Genomic DNA, 23,888 nt, shown 5'->3' with positions numbered 1-23,888 from the left:
GTTTATCTAGTTAGAAACTGTTCAACTACAATGTATTTGATCTTTGTTAAATATAAGAGGAACTTTAGGTGTGAGATATAAAGTACCAAAACACAAAAATGGGATTGATGATGTTTGTTCTTATAATGGCTTTAACTTCTTAAGTTAATATTGTTCTTATAATAATCAATAAATATGATTTCTAAAGTCAAAATATATGATGACATACAAATCGAAACAAGCTAGAGTTGGTGGACATATATCCATGTATAAGTGTATGATATTTACCTACCCTTAGTATTATTAACTTAGTTAATGACAAGTAGTTTCAAAATTTCATCCACGAAGAAAAAAGAGTTTATATTACCTTTGTTGTGAGTAACATTTTCTAATTCGATCCGTTTTAGACATCTCATGTCACGTTAATAATTTACAAAATTTTTTAAAGCTAATCGTTGAACATGCCCATAATACACTACGACCAAGGAATTTTTCCTAATCCTTTCAAAATGATTCTTGATATGAATATTGCTCGTTTTCTATGGAAGCACAATCACACCCCATACTTTCTTCTCCTTCAATATGAAAAGCAACCCATATGTTACAATGTTAGATCGCATAATTTATAATTCGTTTAATTCATCGCGGTTTTCTTCCTTAGCATTTAGCAAATAGGGTTTTGTAGTTTTTTTAAGGAGTTTTCTCTTAAAGATTAAGGTTCATTTTTTTTGGCGAGTTTGCTGTAACTCTTGTTTTTATCTAGATTTGAAATGAGTAGTTGAACTTGGACTACTTTATCCTTATTACTTGATCCTTCTTAATAGTTTATCTAATGCATAACTTCAACCATTATATCAAGCTGGCTCTAATAGTTTTACTGTAGTTTTTTGTCAAAAAAGGAAGTGTAACACTTATTAAAACACGGCAGGATTTGGTAAGTGTAACACTTAAAAAAACACGGAGAGAGTACAATAGCAGGTTGGATACAGGCTAGGTCCAAGTGTGTGAACTAGTAATAGACTAATAGTTGGGTTTGTCTATAGATAATTAACAGGTTGACCCTTTTAAAGAAAACTAGTAATAGTTGAGAGCCTTGAGACCTTTCTTGATAATTTTTCCTAACTAAATCAATCACTTTCGTACTATTTAAGCTTTCACGTAAAAGTACCTTTATTTCCCTAGCCCCTTGGTACAGTTTATCCCTATTAGCAGCCAGCCTTACACAAGACTTAATATGTTTTCTACTTTTCTTTCTTCAATCCCAAATATGGAGTACATTATTACTCTCAAACTTACCTGTCTTACAATAAATCTAATGTACACCCACTTTACACGAGACTTAGGCCCTGTTTGATTTACCTTAATTTTGCTGAACTGAAATTATTTTTACTGAACTAAAATTATTTTTACTGATTTTCTATTATAATTCTTCTTTAAGAAAACTAAATTTTACTGAACTGAAATTATTTTTACTGAACTGAAATTAATTTTATTGAACTGAAATTATTTTTACTAAACTGAAATTATATTTACTTAATATTATTTTTTTTAAGGGGAATCAAACAGGGCCTTAATGTGTTTTCTTTCTTTAATATTATATTTACTTAATATTATTATTTTTACTGAGCTTGGTTTGTTTATGTGGCTAGAATATTGTGTAATGTGTGTGTTACAATATGCTAGTGGACATGCCCAAGGGATGAGATAATGTAGGGATTGAAGGAGCCATAAGGAAGAAATACACGAAGAAGGGGGGCAGGGGGAAAAGGAAAGACGCCCTTTAATACATTGATAGTGTCCTGCAACCATATGTTTGCCTTCTGCAGGATTTGAACTAGTTGGTTCGCCCTGTAAAGCTTGTCATCATTTTTTTTGTCGATTGTAGATTTATGCCATTGATATTATTCTATTTCCAGGCCCTTCGTGAAATTTTAGATAGCCCGTTAAACCAAGCTGGCATGGTTGGAGCTGTGTACGTGAAAACTGATTCCGGTATTAACTTTGAAGTCAAGCCCTGCGTTCGTGCTAAAGATTCAGGAGAAGTACTTCTTCAAGTCCTTAAAAAACCAGCGGAGCAGCATATACCTGAAAATGCTCAAATAATTGGTGGGTTTCTGTTTATTTCTATTTTAATTGTGTAACATAATCGTGAAAACAATGATGGTTACCAAAGTAATTGTTTGCTTTCTAGGGTTATCTTATAGTTCAGAAAAGGTGGTTGACATAGAGGATTATCTTTCTGCTACTAAAGATGATTCAGACCTTGTTTTTGTGGTATTTTTCACCATCTCTTTTTTGCTTTTGTATCTATAATTTTCATCCTTTGTGATTATGCATTCTTTATTCTTCATGGAAATGTTGAATATATAGCTCATGTGTTCACTTGTGACTTCAGGTGGGTACAATGGTCCATGGTAAAGTTAGCAGGGACTCCACAACTGACTATATTTCAGGTAATTTTTGTAACTATACTGATATTGGTACTGCTAATACTATTCTTGGCATGTACCAAGTAAGTACCTGATACGATAGCACGAAGTGATTTTTCCTTTATACTCATAGTTAGCCTCTAAATCTTAAATAGATGCATTAGTATCAAGTTCCCGGATATAGAAAAGCCGGTCTAGGTATCCAGGTGATATTGAAAAGTAGCAAAAGCTACCAGCTTAATTCTAATCCAATTTTTCTTAGGGCCTTGATGAATGCTTTGGAAGTATTTTTTGAATACGTAATTATTAGTGTTTTCTGCTGCTGACCAACATAAGTATTTTTTGGAAGTATATTTTCAAGTCACCAATTGCTCTTTATCAGTCATGTACATTGTGCTCAGCATCATATCTCTTCTGCCATCTCAATTCACCTTGAATACATATCATCGAGGGTGAAAAATGACCATAATTAATCAATGTTAGTGGAAATTTGCACCGAAAAGCACAAACTTGTGATAAATATGTATAGCCTATCTTGAAAGGGGACATTGAATGTAGGACAGTTACAGTGAAAGAGTTGTTTATTTTATATTTTATTTAATGTTGCAAACTCGGCTTTGATTTCCAGCAAAGTCTCTCTTGATCTCGGTTTGCACCTTCCATGTTCTTGTTTCAGCAGTTCAGTGTTGTTCGTCTTCCACTTTTATCATATCCTTTTTTGTTCAAGATCTATCCCTGATGTAGTGGTCAGAGTTTATTCTGATTAGTGATATGTAGATAATAAAGCTCAGTATAAATTCATCACTCTTTCCTTTTGTGGTTAAATGTACCAGTTTTAAGGGTTTCTTTTGCAACTGGTACATAGTTTGAATGCAGGGTTATTAATCTTTTCAACATCTTATTCGCGAATTTTCCTCTTATCAGATTGGATTGTCAAATGTGATAAAAGATTTTGACCCTGCATTCAAGTCACTACTTGTCTATGTCAAATGGTCTATTATTGTCTCAATGGTAACATAAACTCACAAAAAACAAGGAGCCGAAATAAGCACAATACCTGATACAAGATCCTCAATGTAATCACAATCAATTTTACCATGTGCCATCACACCTACCTGAAATTCTCAAGGGGGTTAATCAGAAGCAAATAAAGAAAAAGCATATACCGACTAATGAGTTTACCAAATAAAATAAATGAACCTACCGCAAACACAACATCTTCATCGCTACTGATTCCATTGATATATTCGCGTATATCAACAGCGTTCTCTGAGCTGTATGAAAGACCTAAAGCAGCAAAACATACTGATCAACAAAATTCCAAAGTAAACAAATTTTCACTAGCATTATCTCAGAGGATGCCCCAATTTCTCATGTGGCATTTTTCGTAAATAAACCAACAACTTTATTCAACTGTGGAGCCCACAATAATGAAAAAGTTGTTGATTTATTCACGAAAATGGCCCCATGAGAAATAAATTTCGTTTCTCACCATGAGAAACAGGGAATTTCCCATTATCTCATCTAGACTTACCTATCTTATGTGATGTGGGAGATAAATACTTAGTCACGGGATTGGCCACCACACGCAGAAGCTTTTTACGGCTACCCTTGGCTTTGATGCTGAGCGCTTGCAGTAATTCAGCTGTAGCAGTTAGTGTTCATTAGAAGAGACATGTTTGACGATATGAAACAAAAGCAAAAACTTCGATATTATAACAACATCAATATCACTCAGAGGGAAAGAACTAACCCATCATATCACAGAAAACTTCTAATTGCCTTGGTATCTTAACATATGGTTCTACTTTGATCAGAACTCCGTCCTCTGTCCGGATGTACACTGCTTTCAGCCTACCATCCTTACAAAGTCGACTAGCCATAATTTTACGGAGTGCCTAAAATATTATCAATTAAACAAAGTTGAAGTTCAGGATTGCTTGGTGGAAGAGATACAATAAATATGAAAAAATTACATTTACAGCGGATGGAAAGGAAAATCCTACAAACCCGATGGACTATGTCAGGCCTGTAAATGTAAGGATTCATTTTCTTCTTTCGTAAAAAATCAGCATGATGATTCGAGGATACTATTTGGTACCTCTGAAGGAAGATATAAAGTGATTAGTTCTTTTCAGTTAACAACAGAAATTCTGATCCGACTAGTTAATCTCAAAGCAAAGACACAACATCAGTCTGAAAATCCACTTACTTTCCCGATATAAGCAAGAGTCAATGAAGCTTTTTCCAGAACAAAAGTTACGCCTGCTCCTGCATCCTTACAAGTATGTATCACAGGAATGCAGCATAAATTAAAGTCCTCTTCATTTTGTATGGAATTCAACTCCTTTTCGCCACGCTCTTCCTCGTCTCCTGTAGCAACTAGCCCATCCCTTTTTAACTCCTTCCTCTTTGTTGAGCAGGGCTGCAATGATTCCGCCTTTCGCTTTGTTTTACCCATCCTGTTAACAACACAGTTACACAGCATAGATTCAGAACTGGATTGGAAATTACTTTACTTGTTTATTATAGGAAGGAATTGCATTGGTGTGTTTGGTTATCACATTAAAATCCTAGGAATTGAGAATTACCGAGAGTGGGGTGGGTGAATAAATTCGCGGGTTTTTGTGGGAAGTTATAATTCCATGAATTGTGACTTCTGTTGGGTAACAAACAACACCTTCACTAGGCTAGCTCTTGGTAGCTTGATTTTTACTGAACAAGCAGTCGAGGCTCTTGGTAGCTTCTCATAATATGTCCTTGCGTCCTGTGTAATTGAACTAGAACTAGTCCAAAGTACAACCACCAACTCCTCCAACACTAATGAGCTTCTCATAAAATACTTGATGAATTCCAGTTCCCATTCTAAATGCGCGTATTCCTTTATTACAAGCTTTTTGAAATGAGACACCAAACAAGCTGGTACTGTTTGAGTTCTTCTCCAAGCCTGACATTCCCTGAAAATATGAGAGATGAAGTCAGACACTTAGCAACAATTATATGAGTAATAATATGCAGTTGTAAATCAGAAGAGCCTCTGTAAATACAATAATTATATATAGTGCTAGTCACTTTTGAGAGTCTGTAATAAAAAAATCCAACTTCACACTTACTAGCGTCAAGGTAAGTTTTTCTAAGAAAGGCGCACAATTTAGTAGCTCCATCACCAATTTATTCCAATCCTGAAGGCCAAAACAACCAAGCTTCAAGCGTTTCAGATTTCGAAAGACTGGCAACTTACTCTTGAGTTCAGAAGCATCTACAAGATTCAAACCCTAGACCAAAGCACAAATCAGTTAGGCAATACTATACGAAGTAACAAAATAGTATATTTGAAGCCTAGTCAGAACTCATAATAAGGATGAAAGGGATAAAAGGACGCACATATACAATGGAACCATTTACAGAGAAACGCTGAACATTAGACATCGAACAGACAAGGTCCAGCACAATTTCATCACCATCATACACTTCAATGTCCGCTTCAACTAGAGCATTCAGACGTGCTATAGAGTAGCTCCTTGGATATGTGTCAGTATAATCTAGATACTCCAAGTTAGAAACATTAAACTCAACCTTACTCCTTCTGCCTCCAATGGTATAAACATTAAACTAAGGCGTTGAAGGGATGGACAGCTCGAAACTAGCCTAGTCACAGAGTCATTATCCGGGAAGCAGCAGATTAAAGTGAGATTAAACTCTTTCAGGTTTGGCAAACACACAGACAAAGGCACGTCGAGATGAAGATTGACATTAAGCTTCAACAACTCCAGTGTCCCACAACCAAATATTGTTGATTAAGGGAAAAGTTAACCAGGCATTCAAACGCATAGGTTCCATATCAGGGCAACAACCTTGATTGCATTTTGTATACGCTAAGTTGATCTCACACTGACCCCCAAAGTCTAAAAGAGGTTATATTGCGAGATTGAGATCTTTTCAATACGTTATCAACATACATCTCAAAAACATGGGAATAATCAATCATATGTGGATTGTGGACTTTTCATATAGGCAAGTCATCGAATTCGAGGCGTGATAACCAGGTGTAAGTCCTCTTCCATCGCTTCGACAAAGCACTAGTAGCCACAGCCTCTTTCGTAGGAAGGAATGAAAGAATGTGTTGTAATATATTATCGGGTAAATTGCTAATCCTTGAATTTCATGGGAATCGTCATAATCACAAATTTCCAAGAAACCTAGATTGAAATTATCAATAAGAATAAGGAATCATAATCATATAATCGGGTTAATTGAGATTAAAGTGTCTGTTTTTCGATTTAATTAACCAAAATTCACTACCCACAAAAGCAACATTCATATCAATTGCACTACAAATCTAAAATATGTCTTAAGATGAATCAAGAATCCTCAAGAACACACTCAAATTGAATATGTAAGAATGAAAAATTGAAAATCATGGACAATTACGATTGAAATATGTACTCTCAAAATCACATTCTACAGGACAAGACTAAATTAACTAAAACAGCATAAATATCGAAACAAAATCAAACGCAAGAACATCAAAATATTAAGAAATACAATAAGTACAATTACAATTTCTGTTTTTTCGATTCAATTAACCAAAATTCACGATAAAGCAAATATTCTCAAGAACTCACTCATTCATGAAGAAGAAATTAAATTGAAATAATTTATAATTACAATTGAAATATGTACTCAAAATCACATTCTTCATTCAGGACAAGACAAAATTAATTAAAAATGGAATGAATATAGAAACAAAATCAAACGCAAGAACATCACAAAAATAAGAAATACAATTAGTACAATAAAAGAAAATTATAATAAGGTTTTGAGGTCAATCAAACAAGAATTATTCGATTCAGAAAACTAAGACTAAACCCTAGAAATTGACGTACCTAATTGAAATTGTGAATTGTGAGCTTCCTTTTTTTCTGAGTTTTAAAAATGGAGGGAAGAAGAATAGAAGATTAGAAATAATTTAAGAACAAGTACAACAAGTAAACAGTGTTACGGAGTATAATAAAGCCGGCCATGAGGTGGGGTGGCACGAAAATGATTCGATATGGCACAATCCTAACACGAACCCAACACATTCACGATGGCCAGTAAAATTGGGGGTTATGAAATTTGTATGGAGATCATTTTTAAAATTTTGGATTAACACTATACTTGTATGACGTATTGACTTATACGGAGTATGACTTTTTTTTCATGTAAACTTACATAAATTTCTATATTGATTATATTAAATTATTAGCCGCTCTATTCATTTCTATTAGAGCATATGCATGCTAAATCACGGAATGTATTAATTATTGATTCATCGGTTATTGTAATTGATTTTTTTTTCTTCTCAAATTTGATATGCAAAGATTAATGTATATTAAAGGAAGTTATTGTGTTGATGTAGAAAGTTATGATAAGTTATAGTTGTTTAAAAATCAAAAAATAAAATTAAAAATAAAAGAACAGGTAATAGGAATTAAGGATTAAGAGTTTAGAAGCTTGTCATTAAAAATTGTAAAATTGATTGTGTAGTTATATAAAAGATATTAGTGTTTTCAAAAAAAAAAAAAAAAAAAAAAAATTAGTTTATTGGTGATGATGATCCGATCCCCTCGTATCATAAATTATAAAAGAGGCAAGCTAATTAAATGGAACAATAAGTTACAACCATGCATTTACAATAAAACTGGTTACAAACATCACTAATTACACTAAAAATCGGTTGCTCAAAGTGAATTTCAACACAATTATCATCTATCGTTGAGTTTTCGTTGTGACAAAACCCATAATATCATGGCAACTAAATAACTAATACTAAAAGTCTAAAACACATTTATAAGTAAAAAATAAAATATTATTCCTTCTTGGAAAATTAGATTCTTAAGCTATGAAAGCTTGATTCTTTAAATAAATCCCTTAATTAGAAACATCAATACATACCTAAATCCATGATTTTAAACTTTCAAGCAATGTTTTCTTTACATAAAAGTTCGTTATCCTTAGCTTTCCTATGATTTCCATCTCCAAGGGAATCAATATTCTTCTCTAAAAGTTGATAAGGTGCTACTCTTTTCTCTTGCATGCAACTTTTCTTTTCAAAAAGTTCCCCATTTTCAATTATTTTCTCCTCAATTAGTAATTCTTTATCTTTTAAGGGCCCTTCCATTTGGTAAATTACTTCCTCTTGTAGTTGTCTATTTTGAAGGCCCTCTAAGAAACATTCAAGATTATTGTTGGAAGAACCCCCTTCCATAATTGCTTCTAGGGCCAACTCCATCCACTTCTTTGTGTTTCTCCTTATCTCTTGTCCAATCTCTTCATCTCCCATTACGGTCTCCACACACCGTTTGACCCCTTCTCGGTCCACAATAGTACCCTCTCCGTTATTCTTTTTAGCTCTTATTCCAACTCGCCATACCTCCTCCACCAACTTTGCATTGGTAGGTTGATCCGATATCTGTGGGACCCCCACCATTGGCACTCCCGTGACTAAACCTTCTAATATCGAATTCCATCCACAGTGTGTCACAAAACACCCTATTGTAGGGTGACTTAGTACTTCCACTTGGGAGCACCAAGGCACAATCAACCCTTTTTCATTCGGGTTACTACCAAACGGCCCAAGCCCGTTTTTAACTAGATCATCTATAACAACCTCATCTTCATCCCCCACAATCTTATTATGGGTCATGGGCCTAACTACCCACAAGTAAGGTCGGCCCGTTAATTCAAGCCCATGCAATATTTCCTCAATTTGCTTCCTTTTCATAACGGCCATGCTCCCAAATGACACGTATATAACCGACTTCTCTACTTTGTTGTCCAACCAAGTTAAGTACTCCCTAGACCTCTCAAACAAATCACAGCCGTACGATGTATCGGACGGATCAATCATATCCGAAAAGGCAGAAGGAATCAACGGTCCGATGGTGATCATCTTTACACGATGATCACGATCATGATCAACGGCATTGATTAACACGGATTCTTCAAGTGCATCGAATGAGTTAATGAGGACCGTTGGATTGGGATCTTTTTCAAGGGCTCTGATGTGATCCTCAATAGTGGGTGCAGCAAAATAGTGTGGACTTGAGGGCAAAAGAAAACTAGGAAGATCAGTACTTTCAAACAGTGGCAAACCCGGTAATTCTATGGAAATTTGAGGGCTTTTATTATCATTTCTGTTATTACCGTTAAAGCAGCGGTTATAAATAGCAAAGGTGGTTGCTGATTGGATGAACAACAAAGCCGAGGGCACGTGAAGCTCACGCGCCACGTCAGCAGCCCAAGGGAGCATTAAGGAATAGATCAAAAGGTCGATCGGACGGCCTTGATTAGAGAGGGCGATGATGAGATCATGTAGGGAGGTGGATACCACGCGCTTGGCTGTTTTGGCCACGGTCTTCGGGTCATCCGATGGCTTAATGCCATCATCAAACCCCGTTGAGAAAGTTGCAAAGGATAGATGGTCGAGGTTTGATCCCGTGGAGGGGAGGTTGATACGATCACGGGCATTGGCCGTGGTGGCGAAGGTGACGTGTAAGGAGGGGGAGGCGCGTGTGAGACACTTGGCAAGTTGAAGAGTGGGGTTTAAGTGGCCTTGTGCCGAGGCAACAATGAGAAGGAGGTGATGGTGTTTTTGGTTGCTCATAATAGTAAGTGTAAGAGTTTTTATGAGAGAAATTGTTTTGGATGAGAAGTGAAGTGAATGGTTGTATGTGTATCATAAGATATTTAAGTTGTGGCTTAAATGTGTATTAGTGGTGCATTATTGTGTTTTTATGTCTCAAAATCATGGTTAACACTATTATTAACATGATATTTATAATAGTGTACAGTGTATTAGTGATACACGTACTATTACACTACTACAAACTTAAAAGTATGGATGATAATTTGATGTGATATTATTTGTAACTTTGCAAGATTTTTCTTATTAGTGAATGCACGTTCTTCAAATAATAGTCTTATTTCACTTAATAATTTTGTCTCTTAATAAATGTTCAATTTAACATTTAGATTTTTTAAAATTTATTCACAATTAATCAATTGAATTCTAGAGCCGTTCCCCTAAATAATGTTGGGAAAACACGCAATTTCCAAAATACAGCCGATCTTTTTTTAATTCCCGATCTACAAATTTTATTGTTTTGCAAAGTATTTTGTTCACTATAAATCAACAAAAACTCATCATCTTATTATTTAAATCACCCACGTTATAAAAACTTGTACAAAAGATGAATATGAATCTTAAATTTGTGGACGAAGGGAGCAATTAAAATTGTATAACTTACTCCGATCTATTACTTTCCATATAGAATATACAAAGTATCAACTAGAGGAGAATATTAACTAGAGTCAACGCTTTTGATCATTGAAATTTTCTTATTTACTCGGAAATATGTATATTAAAAAGAAAAATTCAAAACTTAATGCTTTGTGACAAATTTGGAATTAGATTCAAGATGAAACATTATGGTTGATAGATGAGTACTATATGATGGTGGTGGAATATATAGCTGCCATACGTAGTCATAATATCTTGAATATATTCTATCAAGCTAGTCTCAATAAATAAATTACCTATCTTAATTTAAAAATTTATTGTTGAAGAATATTTGATAATGATACAAAATATATAAGTCATACATGTAATACATTAGATTTGAAAAATACAAAAACTATTACTTCGTATTAATTAGAAAAATTAGAGTAAAAAAACCGCCTAACATCATGTTCGGGCACAACACAAATCTATGACATCAATTTTTGTCCTAAATAATGTTGGATAAATTTGTACCTATACTAAAAACGTTAAATCTTATAAAGCGAGTTTAAAATCTATGACATCAATTTTTGTCCTAAATAATGTTGGATAAATTTGTACCTATACTAAAAACGTTAAATCTTATAAAGCGAGTTTAAAATCTATGACATCAATTTTTGTCCTAAATAATGTTGGATAAATTTGTACCTATACTAAAAACGTTAAATCTTATAAAGCGAGTTTAAAATCTACTAACTCGATCACTAGCAAAAAAAAGTACTCCATATTTACAAAGAGTATGGAATCAGAATGTGTGGAATAATAATTATTTTCCACCAAGTTTATATAAAAAAATATTTTCTTAAATCTAGTACTGAGCATTTTGCTAAATAAAGAATCAAGCTTAAAAGCAATCCTTCTATTAATTCCTTATAATTAATAAATTAGTGATACTTTCAAGTTTTCTGCTAGACAAAGCTAAATGGAACTATATCCTGTACCATATATAATTGGTAAAGAAAAATAACTTGAATTAGTACAATTCTTAATTATTATTCGTATAGCAATCATGGGGTTCATGTGATTTAAGTACAGATTAATGTAACTAATGACAGTCTTTTCATAATCTTTGGCCCAACTTTAGTTAGAAAGCACCATGTTTTGCTCGTAAAAGAGACATCTTTTATTGGATATGGATTCATATTTAATTATTAAAATATCAAATATATCATGCATATTAAGCTTTTACAACAATTGTTTTATTGTTATTTCAACAGGTAAAGTGACAAACCTGTGAAATCATATCCAATTAAAAGTGACTAAAGCTTAGCCTTTCTCCATATCTAAATCTGTGCAATATTTGACTTTTTACACCATTTCTTTTACTCGTTGAAGGCAAACAAACTGATTTATCAAAATAATTTTTATTGAAATTAAAAAGGGTAAAACTCTCTCTCTCTCTCTCAAAAAAAAAAAAAAAAAAAAGGAAGGAAGGAAGGGTAAAGTATTGTGTATTACACTGATCATCGCCATTTAAATATTTAATTTCATAATAATTACAATAAACTAACTTTTGTTTAAATAATGATTTTGACTGGTTTCAAAAAAAATAAAATAAAAAAATGATTTTGACTATATTGTTATTTTCCTATGTTTTGACTCTTAAGTTAACATAATAAGATAATGAAACTACAACACATCAAATGGCAGGACATCTTTAATGCTAGAACGGACATTACTGCAAGCACCTTAGAGTGGGCAATAACAGAGCTAGTAAAAAAATCTCCAGTCGATAGTCAAAGCTCAAAATGAAATTAAGAAGACTCTTGGAGAATATTTTCCAAGCATTCAAGAACCTAATGTAGGGAATTTTTTTAACTCAGTTGAATGAGTCTACTATATTAATCAACATGAATAATTTAAGGAATTGATGCATGATTGCCAACATATTTCAAAATCTATTAAATTACTTGTGTTTTGTAACAATATACTAATCATATACTTCCTTCGTTTCTATTTAATTGACACGTTTGATTTAGGCACATATATTAAGAAGAGGAGAGAGAGAATGAAAAAACAAGTGGGGTAGTTTGTAAATGCAAAGTAAAAAATTTACCCTAAAAGGAAACGTGTCAACTAAAAAAAAAATTCCTAAAAAAGAATACGTGTCAACTAAAAAGAAACGGAGATTGTATTATACATGATGCGTGAATCAAGATGATTTTTTTTTAAACTATTCACATTTCATCTCTAAAAACAATTATCAACCATCTAACCTCATAATATCCTATTTTCATAATTTTATTATTTTGTTTATTATTATTATTTGTATTTGATCAATCGTATACGATGATTATTTGTTTCCCAAATCTAACAAGGAACCTTTTTTGTAGTTTCATCAACTTCACGTTGTTACGAATCTAATTAAACCCTACTTAATACTTTGTGGCAGTTCCATTGACTTCAGTTCTCGCAAGACCCTCAACGATATATTCTTAGTATATGAGTTTTCACCCCAAACATTACTTTGCGGCTATACAACTATGTGACATTGTCTCGTTGAAAAAAAATGTTTTGACTTCTGAGTTTTGATTCATTTGATTTTTTTTTAATTCCTATTTAATTAGACAAAAATTAACTAAAGATTTGAAGGAAATAATTTCAAAACCAAATGTACTTAATGTGTTTAACAATAATATTCCATATCAATTTTGTCAGATGTTCCAATTTGAGTACATCAGTAGTATACTAATTATCAACAAGTGTGAAAAAAAAAACAATGAAGAATTATCATTGTATTACTGTTTAAGAAACGTTAAATTTCACAACACAATAATATTTTAATTCAAGGTTTGTTTCATGAAACGTTATTTAATTTAGTTTAGGTTAAAGTTATTTTAGTTTTGTAATAAAACTAATTATGTCGCCGTAATATTAGTACGTATTATTTCGGGTGGTTTGCAGTTCTTGGAGATCCTTTGTGGCAGTCTCTAACATTGTAACTGCTACATCTATTACATCAACAAAACTGGTGTCAAAAAAAAGTGGTGGGAGGTTGAGGTTTGCAGTTTGATTCATCTTAAAGACCCTCAAAGTGGATTGGATTGGATGATTTTCTTGAGGTTGGATAAGAGAGGTGTGTATTCTACCGGGAAAATCCTTGGAGACAAACAATGCAAGATTGGTGAGATTGCCTTTCATAATGGGTATTTCTATGCTTTTAAGTTAAATACATGCAGGATTGGAGTCATTGATCTTGATCTAGCTTCTGTACAAGTGAAATATATGCCGGCCCTGATGGTCTGCTGCAAGCACCTTATAGTCCTTATACTATGTATTTGGTGCCTTCAAATGGTTATTTTGTCCTTGTGATTGAAACTAGAGCTGTCAATTCGGGTAAACGGGTCGGGTAAGAGTGGGTTGGGTCAACTCGGGTCGGGTCAACTCGAATATTTCATAACCTATACGGGTCGGGTTTGGGTTGGGTCATGCTTGAATCGGGTCACGTCGGGTCATACCTCTTATCGGGTTTGGGTCGGGTTTAGGTCGAGTTAATAACAAATCGGGTTACATTCGGGTCGGGTGAACAATAGGATGGATTTAATTCGGGCTTTCACGGGTTAAAACGGGTTAGGGTAATTCTCGAGTTCGAGTCGGGTTTGGTTCAAGTCAATAATTTGCGGGTGAGAATTAGGTCGGGTCATTCTCGGGTTTGAGTCAGGTTCGGTTCAAGTCAATAATTTGCGGATTATAATCAGATCAGGTCGGGTCATTTTCAAGTCAGGTCATTCTCGAGTTCAAGTTGGGTTCGGTCCAAGTCAATAATTTGCGGGTTATAATCAGGTTGGGTCATTTCCAAGTCGGGTCATTCTCAGATTCAAGTCGGGTTAAGTTCAAGTCAACAATTTGCAGGTTACAATCATGTCGGGTCATTTCCAAGTCAGGTCATATTCAAGTTCAACTAACTATAAATAGATAGTAATCATTTTTATCAAGCTAATTATTTCCTTTAACTATAATATATATGGCAATATAGTAGGGAAATATAGTCTATAATTTATGAAGATAATTATCTCCTTTAACCATACAACAAATATATACTATATTTAACTCTTAAATTTGAGGATGATGATGCTCCTTTCTTTTGCTGGCTTGGACCAACCTGGTCTCCCAAGACAAAATGCTTTGATCAACAATAATAAGGTGGTCTAAATTGCATTTTAGGTGTTTTGAAATCGGGTCAGGAACAATTTGGGTTGAATTTAGGTCGGGCCAATAACAAGTTGTGTTAATTTCGAGTCAGGTTAGTAACAGATCGGGTTGAATTTTTGGGTTTGGTAAGGAATAGGTATGGTAAAAATCGAGTCGGGTCAATAAAAAGTTGGGTTGAATTTGGATCAGGTCAATAACAAGTCGGGTTGATTTCAGGTCGGGTTTGTAACAGGTTGGGTTAAATTCGGGGCGGTTTAGGAACGGTCGGGTTGAATTCGATTAGCTCAGGTTCGTAACAAGCCGGGTTAAATTCGGGTTTTGACGAGTTAAAACGGATTTGGGTCAATTTCAGTTCAAGTCGGGTTCGGTGCAAGGAAATTAAATTGGATGTTGTTAATTGGTAAATCAGTGCAAGTTGTACACCGGTAAATTGGCCATTTAAAAGAAAATTGAATGGTTCCACACACTCAATTTGACTCCCAGAGGGTATTAGAAACCATGGTAAAGATTTCAACAATTTTTATTTTCCGGGCGAAAAAAAGTCCAAAAATTCCAAAATTGAAGGCTAATATTCACGCTATTTGAGAAATTTTGGAGGTTTTGAGGCCCGATGTCGAAAAGTCTTGAAATTCTCTAGGATACATCACAGGGTCATATTTTGGAACCATATATGATCATTATTTGTTGTCATAAATGTTCTTGGTAGGCTTGAGTTAATGAAATTGGTGCAAGTTGTAAACCCGTAAATTGGTCGTTTAAAGGCAAACTGGATGGTTCCAACCACCTAATTGGACTCTCGGAGGGTATTAGGGACCATGGTATAAATTTCGGCAATTTTTATTTCCGGGCGTAAAAAATAAAAAAAATTCAAAATTGAAGGCTAATATCCACGCTTTTTGAGAAATTTTGGAAGTTTCGGGGCCCGTTGTAGAAAAGTATTAATATTTTAGGGGATACACCTCGGAGTCATATAATGTCGTTTGGAACCATATATGATCATTATATGTTGTCATAAATGTTCGTAGTAGGCTTGAGTAAATGAAATCTGTGCAAGTTGTAAACCGATTATTAAATTGGCCGTTTAAAGGCAAATTGGATGGTTCCACCAACCCAATTAGACTCCCGGAGGGTATTAGGGACCATGAAAAACTTTTCGGCAATTTTTATTTCCGGGCGAAAAAAGTCAAAAAATTCCAAAATTGAAGACTAATACCCACGCTTTTGAGAAATTTTGGAGGTTTCGGGGCCCGGTACCTAAAAGTTTTGAAATTTTAAGGGATACATCTCGAGGTCATATAATGATGTTTGGAACCATATATGATCATTATTTGTTGTCATAAATGTTCGTGGTAGGCTTGAGCTAATGAAACCAGTGCAAGTTGTAAACCAGTAAATTGGTCGTTTAAAGGCAAATTGGATGGTTCCACCCACCCAATTGGACTCCCGAAGGATATTAGGTACCATGTTAAATATTTCGGCAATTATTATTTTCGGGCGAAAAAAAGTCTAAAAATTCCAATATTAAAGGCTAATATCCACGCTTTTTGAGAAATTTTGTAGGTTTCGGGGCCCGGTATCGAAAAGCTTTGAGATTTTAAGGAATAAATCTCGGGGTCACATAATATCGTTTGGAACCATATTTGATCACTATTTGTTGTCATAAATGTTCGTGGTAGGCTTGAGTTAATGAAATCGGTGCAAGTTTAAATCGGTAAATTGGCCGTTTATAGGCAAATTGGTTGGTTCCACCCACCCAATTGGACTCCCGGGTTGTATTAGGGACCATGGTAAACATTTCGGTATTTCCGGGCGAAAAAAATTTAAAAAATTCCAAAATTGAAGGCTATTATCCACGCTTTTTGAGAATTTTTTGGAGGTTTCAGGGTCTAGTGTCGAAAAGTCTTGAAATTTTAGGGAATACATTTCGGGCATATATGATCATTATTCGTTGTCATAAATGTACATGGTAGGCTTGAGTTGATGAAATCGGTGCAAGTTGTAAACCGGTTAATCAGTTGTTTAAAGGCAAATTGGATGGTTCCACCCAGCCAGATGTACTCCCAAAGGATATTAGGGACCATTATAAACATTTACGACAATTTTATTTCCTAGCGAATAAAAGTCCAAAAATTCCAAAATTGAAATTTTATTTTCTTTTGTTGGCCTGGACCGACTTGGTCTCCCTAGACAAAATGCTCTAATCAACAATAATAAGGTGGTCTAAATTGCATTTAAGGTGATTTGAAATCGGGTCGGGAACAATTTGGGTTGAATTTAGGTCGGGTTAATAACAAGTCGTGTTGATTTCAAGTCGGTTTAGTAACAAATCGGGTTGAATTTTTGGGTCGGGTTAGTAATAGGTCTGGTAAAATTCGGGTCGGGTCAATAACAAGTCGGGTTGAATTTGGGTCACTTCAATAACAAGTCGAGTTGATTTCGGGTCGGGTTTGTAACAGGTTGGGTTAAATTCGGGTTGCGTTAGGAACGAGTCGGGTTGAATTCAGGTCAGGCTAGTAACAAGTCGGGTTAAATTTGGGTTTTGACGGGATAAAATGGGTTTGGGTCAATTTCGGTTCAAGTCGGGTTCGATTCAGGTCAATAATTTACGGGTTACATTTGGGTCGGGTCATCTCCAGGTCAGTTAATGTTCGGGTTCGGGTCTCACATACTCGGGTCAACTCGGGTCTAAGGTTGGTTTCATGTCGGGTTAGGTTGGGTTTGGGTCACCATTTTTTCGGGTTCAGATGGGTCGGTTAATAATCGGGTTTGAGTCTGTATTTCGGGTCGGGTCAACTTTTGACAGCTCTAGTTGAAACAGCCACCACAATGGTCCATTTTGCCAATAGGACTTTAATATTTTTGTGCTCAAAGAAGAGTGGGAAAGGGTGGAGTCTTTAGGGGATTCAATCTTCTTCATAGGGAGTTTTGTCTCCTTTTCTCTAGCATTGGCAGCTAACAAAATTCCATAGAAACCAAACTTCATCTTTTTCATGGGCAACGCTGACGACCATCCAAGAGGACATGGTTTGTATACCCACTATGTGACAGTGAATCATCTTCAGGTAAACTATGCCAATTATCCCATCTGGTTAAGCTTGTATAAATTAGCAAAATGGCATAAAGGTGTTAGGCATTTTATGAGTCTGAAGAATCCTATATACACAGGCCTGTTTTTTCCTCCTCCTCATTGGGTTATTTGGCATTCTGCTGACACGGGGGCTATTAAGAAACTACACCATCTACGTTATAGGTTCACTGGAGTTCACTCGAGTGATTATCTTATGCCTGTCCTCAATGATTGGTTGCTTTACGTAGTAGATGATAATCAGATTTGTTCATTGGTACTCTTTAGTGTTTATCTTATTTGAGTCATTACATATCTTTAATCCTCTTCAGTAAATACAGTCAGGCCAAATTCTAACAACTACTGAAACATAGTAGCATAGTTCAAGTACTTTGTGTGTATACCTAAAGTTTATGTGTGATCTAGAGTCAAACCCAGTCAATCAGGCTGATTGGCAAATATTAGTTTTATATTGAATTGTAATGTTCATCCTTAACTGACGGAATATAGGCGTTAAGTGGGCCCATTTAATTTTCAACAAACGTCGTTACTATCAGAGCAAACGGGACAGTAGCACCTCATTTTTTTTCGACATCACTCTCTATCTTCTCTTAGTTCAATTCCTCCAAGTAGTACCACCTTTCCCTCCCCCTCTTTCACCCTCGAAACTTCGCAATTTTATCTTTAATCTCAAATGTTCACCACAATCATAGGTTACATAAGGCTGCAAACAGGTAGTTCAAAGCTCTAGATCAGATTCGGATCATGTCAGTCCAATTATGCATTATAGAGGTACTGAAACAACATAAATTAATGCATATGTATCTTGGTAAGCAACTGCAGTTCTTCATTCAAAGTTGCTTTTGCATGACAATATTGCATCCTAGCTACTCAGATTTCAGAGAGTTTAATGTAGCAATACATAAAAAAATAAAAAACAGGGAACCTGAGATTTCTCCAAGGTTATTTTTGGAGTAGCAATGTGACTTACCTTGCCCTCTTTTGAATTACAATGAAAACATCAAATTATCAATCAGCAGTTCATCGAAAATACACTACGGAGTATTTTCCTACTTGGATATTTATAAAGATGATCCCAGCCTCCTAGGTAGAACATTGGTGGAAACTTTTTATCTTTTCCAGCTACCAAAGTTGAATACTCTGATTAAGTACTAATACAGTGCCAAATATTATTACAATTAAAGAGATGAGCAAACATGTAAATATGTAATAAAGCTGTTTGTGTGCGCATGACTAAATTCCCCACAGAGTTGCAGTTTGTATCTTACCATTTGGAAAAAAAAAAAAACTTCGGCTGCTCTTAGCTATTAAGCCCATGTTGACAACGTTTCGTATTTCCTACAGAAAATTTTCATTTATGCAACAAATGATCACTCAGAAATTTGTTGGCAGTACCTGCCTCATCTCGGACCAGAGAGAACAGAATCAGAAATTTCTGTTATAGGCTCCAAGGTCGGGTTTCCATAGGTAACTGGGCTTGTCAAGGAAAAGTCATCAATGTTTTCGAGAAATACTGAGCCCTCCAGAACTTTTACCACCGTTGACATAGAAGGCCGCCTTGCTGGTTCAATCTGCAAGCACCAGATTGCAAGTTTTACTGCCATTTCTATGTCTTCAAAGTTTTGATGCATATCTTCAGAGCATTTATCAAGTAGATCAAGTAATTTATTCTCCTCTATCTTCGTTTTAACCTGCATGATTAGAGTGCTTTCTTCAGAGCAATCCAAATTCTTCCTCTCGAAAATTACTTCTAGCACCACAACCCCATAGCTATAGACATCGACCTTTTCCGTGATCTTTCTGCCTAACCATTCAGGGGCGAGATAACCTCGAGTTCCCCTCATTTGAGTCAGAACATAACTTTGGTCCTTATCCATTAGTTTTGCTAGGCCAAAATCAGATAGTTTAGCATTAAATTCCTGATCGAGAAGCACATTTTGGGGCTTTACATCTAGATGGGCTATACGCTTTTGACAGTCCTCATGCAGATAAGCAAGTCCCTTGGCAATATGCAGGATGATTTTTCTTTTAGTATCCCAAGGAAGGGCATCTCTTGAATTGGTCTTGAAAATCCATTTGTCTAGTGAACCATTGCTCATGTGCTCATAGACTAGTAAATTATGTACTTTTTCGGCACAGAATCCAACCAATTTCACCAAGTTGACATGGTGTATGCTTCCTATAGTCTGTACCTCCGCCAGAAACTCCTTCCTTCCCTGTCCAAGACAATCCAACCTCTTAACAGCAATTTTGGTCGTGTTATTCAAGTTTCCTTCAAAAACAGTCCCAAAGCCACCTCCCCCAAGCTTTCGGAGCACATTGAAGTTATCAGTTGCTGTCTTCAAAGCGTGATAAGAGAACCTTAGTGGAGAGTCAGGTGCTAGATGCAAGAAACCCTCCCATTGCTCTGCATCTTCTTTCTGTTTTGCATTATGCCTTCTTTTTTTTAATACATACAGCATAACCCAGAATGAAACAATTGAAAATGTCAAAGCTAATGCTGCTAGTAGTATCTTAGAAGTCTTCTTAGGAGTTTTTTTACTCGCACTAACAGTGCTATTGTTTGTGTTGTTTCCAATATTCTTATTGCCATAAGTGAGGGCAATCACCGTGGACTTAAAATTCGGGATTTCTCCTCTAAGATCATTGTTTGAGAGGTTTATTTCTTTGAGACTGTGCAAGGTTGTTAAACTTGCTGGTATGGTACCAGTCAAGTTGTTATTGTCGAAGTATAACTCACTTAGAGATGTCAAGTTTGCAAGAGCAGGAGATATGGTACCGCTGAATCCCTGCTTGGATAGGTTTACTCTAATGATGTTTCCAGAGGCATCACAGGTTACATATGGCCATTTATTGCATGCATCATTACCCTGCCAAGCCTCAGCCAGCTTCAGAGGATAGCCCAGAGCTCCAGCAACCTCTAGCAATGTTGTCACTTGAAAATCACAAGCTCCTTGAACATCTTGACAGAATAGGTTTGTTGTCCCAAGAGTCACATCAGTACTGTCAGGGAAAGCTGGTAATGGGCCTTGGAGCTTGTTGTTCTGCAATGAGATGTTGACTAATCCGGGCAAAGACATCAAGGAATTTGGAACAACACCGGTTAACAGATTGTTTTGCAGTTGTAGATCGAATATACCAGTGTTGTTTGAAAGGTCAGGAATTGGGCCAGTAAATTTATTTCCTTGTAGCCAGACCTGCTTCAATAATCTCATTTCTGCAAGAACATCAAGGGAGCCAGATAGACCCATATGCTGATTTTCAAGCCACAAGTTCTGCATCTGGGTCTTATAAAGAGAACCTGGCAATGACCCTGTCAAATTGTTATATGATAGCCTCAGATTCTGGAAACTGGTGAGGGAGTCAAAAATATCTGGTATAGGTCCCATGAGACTGGCATTGCTAGCTTGGAAGGATACCAAAATTCTAGAATCAGTCAATTCAGCCGGAAAGGCCCAAGGACTAAGATGCGGATTATTATTTAAAGAGAGGATTCGAAGGAGGTTAAGGCCTGAAAAAATGCCATTTGGGACTAAAGTGAAGTTGTTAGAGTCAAGGTGTATCTCTCGGAGGGATTTGAGATTGGCAAAGGATGGGAGAGGGCCGGAGAGTTGGTTGTTTTGGAGATAGATTGTGGTGAGCTGAGACAGGGAGTTGAGATCGGGGGAAAGACTACCAGATATATTACGGGAGGGTAAGCTAATGGATTTGACGAAGCCATTGCTGGTGCAAATAATCCCAGACCAGATGCAGAAGTTGGAGCCATACCAACCTGATACAGGACTGAGTGTAGAGATCAATTTCTTCAGAACTGCCCCATCAGCTTTAGATGAAAAAATAAGAAAACAGAGAAAAAATTAGAAATGGTAAGGAAAGGAATTTTAAATATGTGCAGCTGTGATTTGTTTCATTTACATGTAAAACACTAAAATAATCGTGCTTAGGAACTCCAAGAAGAGTCTTATACATCAATTTTGTCACATATATAGTCTTATTCTCATTAACACTGTCAAAATTACAATCTGATGATGACCTCTGTTCTATGATTCTTAATCAAGAATAATTTCAGATGCTTTATGAAAGAGATGATGCTAGGATGCCAATTCTCTTCTATATTTGCTAAGAAATGATGATTAACAACAAAGTACTAGACATCGATACATTTCTTTTATATAATCAAAATCGATATGAAGAAACTTGGTCTTATGCAAAGGAAAAGCGTCGTCTTGATATTATGGTAGAACACTTCAAGAGCTAGGATCTAGCTGTTAATTAAAAAATTATTGACTAAACTTGTATTGATAATACTTTCCCCAAAGAAGAAAAATATGACTGGAAACTAATTTTCCTTCATCAAATTTCTTTGAGAAGATTAGTTATCAAACACTGCCCACTTTTCCTTTGCAGATGAAATGCTAAAATAAAGCCAAGTTAATGTGCAATTGTGCAGTGATGTTGAATTAATGCATTAGCAATATTATAAAATTGCTGTATTGATCTTTCTAAAATTTTACGTTTACTCGCATTCGTTCACTCAAACTGCGCATTGTGAGCTCTTTTAACATTCTTATTACCATACTAAGTTTTTAGGCTTGATTTCTTGAACTGCTAGCTATGTTGAGTACTAACCAGTATGTAGTAAAGTATAGAGTATTAGTCTTCTTTATTAAGAATTACCTGCAGAAGGAGTAGCAAGGTTCTGAAGAACTGAACCTTTAAGCGGGACATCAATGACCTGATCAGCTTTAACCTTGGAAGGATCAGTTATGTTGTTTACACTAGCTAAAGTTTCTGATGTGATATTAAACTCCGCAGCAACCTGATCCAGAGTGCTCCCGGGTGGCATCACATGTGCATAGTGCACCACAGTATCACAACTGCAGGGAAGTGGGATCCACAGCTTTGTTCCAATCGTAAGATTAAGGAAATCCATTATTGGATTGGCGGCAATAATCTGCTGGTAGCTCACCAGTCCTGGAAGTTCAGGATTTGATCCATTTGCCACCAATCCTGAGAAAATATACGTTCCTATAGAGTATGCAGTATCATTAGGGGCAACAGTGTAGATGGGGATTCTGTCGGAGAGACCAGTACCATTGATGCAGCGGCATGGGATGGGGACCTTGACTGTCTGATTGACCCCTATGATGTAGTCTTCATGGGTAGAAGGAGGGTAAAGATTGACCCCCAATAGAGAGCTCAGATCCTTCACCTGGAACAAGGATTGAATGTGGCCAAATGTAGTGGTGTTTTGGGAGACGTAACCTACCAGGGCTTCACATGTAGCATTGTTGGTCACACACTTGAAAGATGGCAATGGGTCTGTATAATTTAAGTCTTGAGCGGAGAAGGATACAAAAGCAAAGAGTAGGATCAAAGAGAGTGATATATAGTACTCAGGAACATCCATCTGCTTCATTTTTTGCAATATTAGAACTGTTAGTTCTGGACTTGTGGTTTTGAGTTTAACAATATCTTAGGGACATAGGCATAGAAAATTCTACCTACATTTTTATTATATTTTTCCTCTTTTACATTCAGCTGACAACTTTGAAAAGTATATTAATTGGACTAATACTTGGTGTATTGTGCAGTATATTGACTCAAATTTCCCTTTGAAAAACATTGAGGACTTGACCTTGATAAAGGCGTCGTAATCAGCAAGATGGTGGTGAAACCCATCATAGATTCACAGTCCTTACAATTATCAAGTCGAGTAGTTGAAGACGACATAATCAATTAACAATATATAAGATGAAGCCTATAATAGCAAAGACAAAGAGCACCTATGCTTGAGAAAAGAACGGCAATAAGCAGATAATCAACTAACAAGCACGGAAAAATGCAAGTAGAAATGAACAGAGCATTTCTAGATGGAAAAAAACCAAGGACTCAACTGCACAATATCAGCTTACCTGTT

The 23,888-nt window shown here is 35.6% G+C and overlaps 4 protein-coding genes across 5 annotated transcripts; 1 reads left to right on the top strand and 3 right to left on the bottom strand.

The window, feature by feature from the left end:
* Positions 1 to 1,553: 1,553 nt before the first annotated feature.
* On the top strand, positions 1,554 to 2,518 carry LOC110714938 (ribosomal RNA small subunit methyltransferase NEP1-like). Its single transcript, XM_021893491.1, has 3 exons — positions 1,554 to 2,085; positions 2,171 to 2,253; positions 2,375 to 2,518. Exons 1-3 carry the CDS (start codon positions 1,869 to 1,871, stop codon positions 2,501 to 2,503), a joined length of 429 nt encoding a protein of 142 aa, XP_021749183.1. The 5' UTR covers positions 1,554 to 1,868; the 3' UTR covers positions 2,504 to 2,518.
* A 494-nt stretch (positions 2,519 to 3,012) lies between these two features.
* Positions 3,013 to 4,869, bottom strand: LOC110714937 (ribosomal RNA small subunit methyltransferase NEP1-like). Its single transcript, XM_021893490.1, has 7 exons — positions 4,621 to 4,869; positions 4,419 to 4,511; positions 4,162 to 4,306; positions 3,943 to 4,053; positions 3,613 to 3,695; positions 3,466 to 3,523; positions 3,013 to 3,143 (listed from the first exon to the last, which is right to left on the bottom strand). Exons 1-7 carry the CDS (start codon positions 4,867 to 4,869, stop codon positions 3,115 to 3,117), a joined length of 768 nt encoding a protein of 255 aa, XP_021749182.1. The 3' UTR covers positions 3,013 to 3,114.
* Positions 4,870 to 5,010: 141 nt separating this feature from the next.
* LOC110714889 (crocetin glucosyltransferase, chloroplastic-like) lies at positions 5,011 to 10,363 on the bottom strand. 2 transcript variants are annotated; one of them, XM_021893440.1, is made up of 3 exons: positions 7,295 to 10,363; positions 5,522 to 5,683; positions 5,011 to 5,365 (listed from the first exon to the last, which is right to left on the bottom strand). In XM_021893440.1, exon 1 carries the CDS (start codon positions 10,054 to 10,056, stop codon positions 8,368 to 8,370), a length of 1,689 nt encoding a protein of 562 aa, XP_021749132.1. In that variant the 5' UTR covers positions 10,057 to 10,363; the 3' UTR covers positions 5,011 to 5,365; positions 5,522 to 5,683; positions 7,295 to 8,367. The 2 variants fall into 2 exon arrangements, with proteins under 2 accessions (XP_021749132.1, XP_021749133.1); XM_021893441.1 differs by lacking the exons at positions 5,011 to 5,365; positions 5,522 to 5,683 and adding an exon at positions 6,461 to 6,607.
* An 8,474-nt stretch (positions 10,364 to 18,837) lies between these two features.
* LOC110714934 (receptor-like kinase TMK4) lies at positions 18,838 to 23,556 on the bottom strand. Its single transcript, XM_021893488.1, has 2 exons — positions 22,646 to 23,556; positions 18,838 to 21,791 (listed from the first exon to the last, which is right to left on the bottom strand). Exons 1-2 carry the CDS (start codon positions 23,385 to 23,387, stop codon positions 19,369 to 19,371), a joined length of 3,165 nt encoding a protein of 1,054 aa, XP_021749180.1. The 5' UTR covers positions 23,388 to 23,556; the 3' UTR covers positions 18,838 to 19,368.
* Between the last annotated feature and the right edge of the window lie 332 nt (positions 23,557 to 23,888).

The sequence above is a fragment of the Chenopodium quinoa genome, unplaced genomic scaffold, assembly GCF_001683475.1.
Source record: "Chenopodium quinoa cultivar QQ74 unplaced genomic scaffold, ASM168347v1, whole genome shotgun sequence".
NCBI classification, from domain to species: domain Eukaryota; kingdom Viridiplantae; phylum Streptophyta; class Magnoliopsida; order Caryophyllales; family Amaranthaceae; genus Chenopodium; species Chenopodium quinoa.
This window is presented reverse-complemented; position numbering and strand designations above follow the sequence as displayed.

Coding starts and splice junctions, on each gene's coding strand:
- LOC110714938 (XM_021893491.1), top strand. CDS start 1,869: ATGCCATTGATATTATTCTATTTCCAGGCCCTTCGTGAAATTTTAGAT. Junction 2,086..2,170: donor TGAAAATGCTCAAATAATTG/GTGGGTTTCTGT, acceptor TTTGCTTTCTAG/GGTTATCTTATAGTTCAGAA. Junction 2,254..2,374: donor ATTCAGACCTTGTTTTTGTG/GTATTTTTCACC, acceptor TTGTGACTTCAG/GTGGGTACAATGGTCCATGG.
- LOC110714937 (XM_021893490.1), bottom strand. CDS start 4,869: ATGGGTAAAACAAAGCGAAAGGCGGAATCATTGCAGCCCTGCTCAACA. Junction 4,054..4,161: donor AGTTTTCTGTGATATGATGG/GTTAGTTCTTTC, acceptor TAACTGCTACAG/CTGAATTACTGCAAGCGCTC. Junction 3,144..3,465: donor CATTGAGGATCTTGTATCAG/GTATTGTGCTTA, acceptor CCACTACATCAG/GGATAGATCTTGAACAAAAA.
- LOC110714889 (XM_021893440.1), bottom strand. CDS start 10,056: ATGAGCAACCAAAAACACCATCACCTCCTTCTCATTGTTGCCTCGGCA.
- LOC110714934 (XM_021893488.1), bottom strand. CDS start 23,387: ATGAAGCAGATGGATGTTCCTGAGTACTATATATCACTCTCTTTGATC. Junction 21,792..22,645: donor CCTTGCTACTCCTTCTGCAG/GTAATTCTTAAT, acceptor TTTCATCTAAAG/CTGATGGGGCAGTTCTGAAG.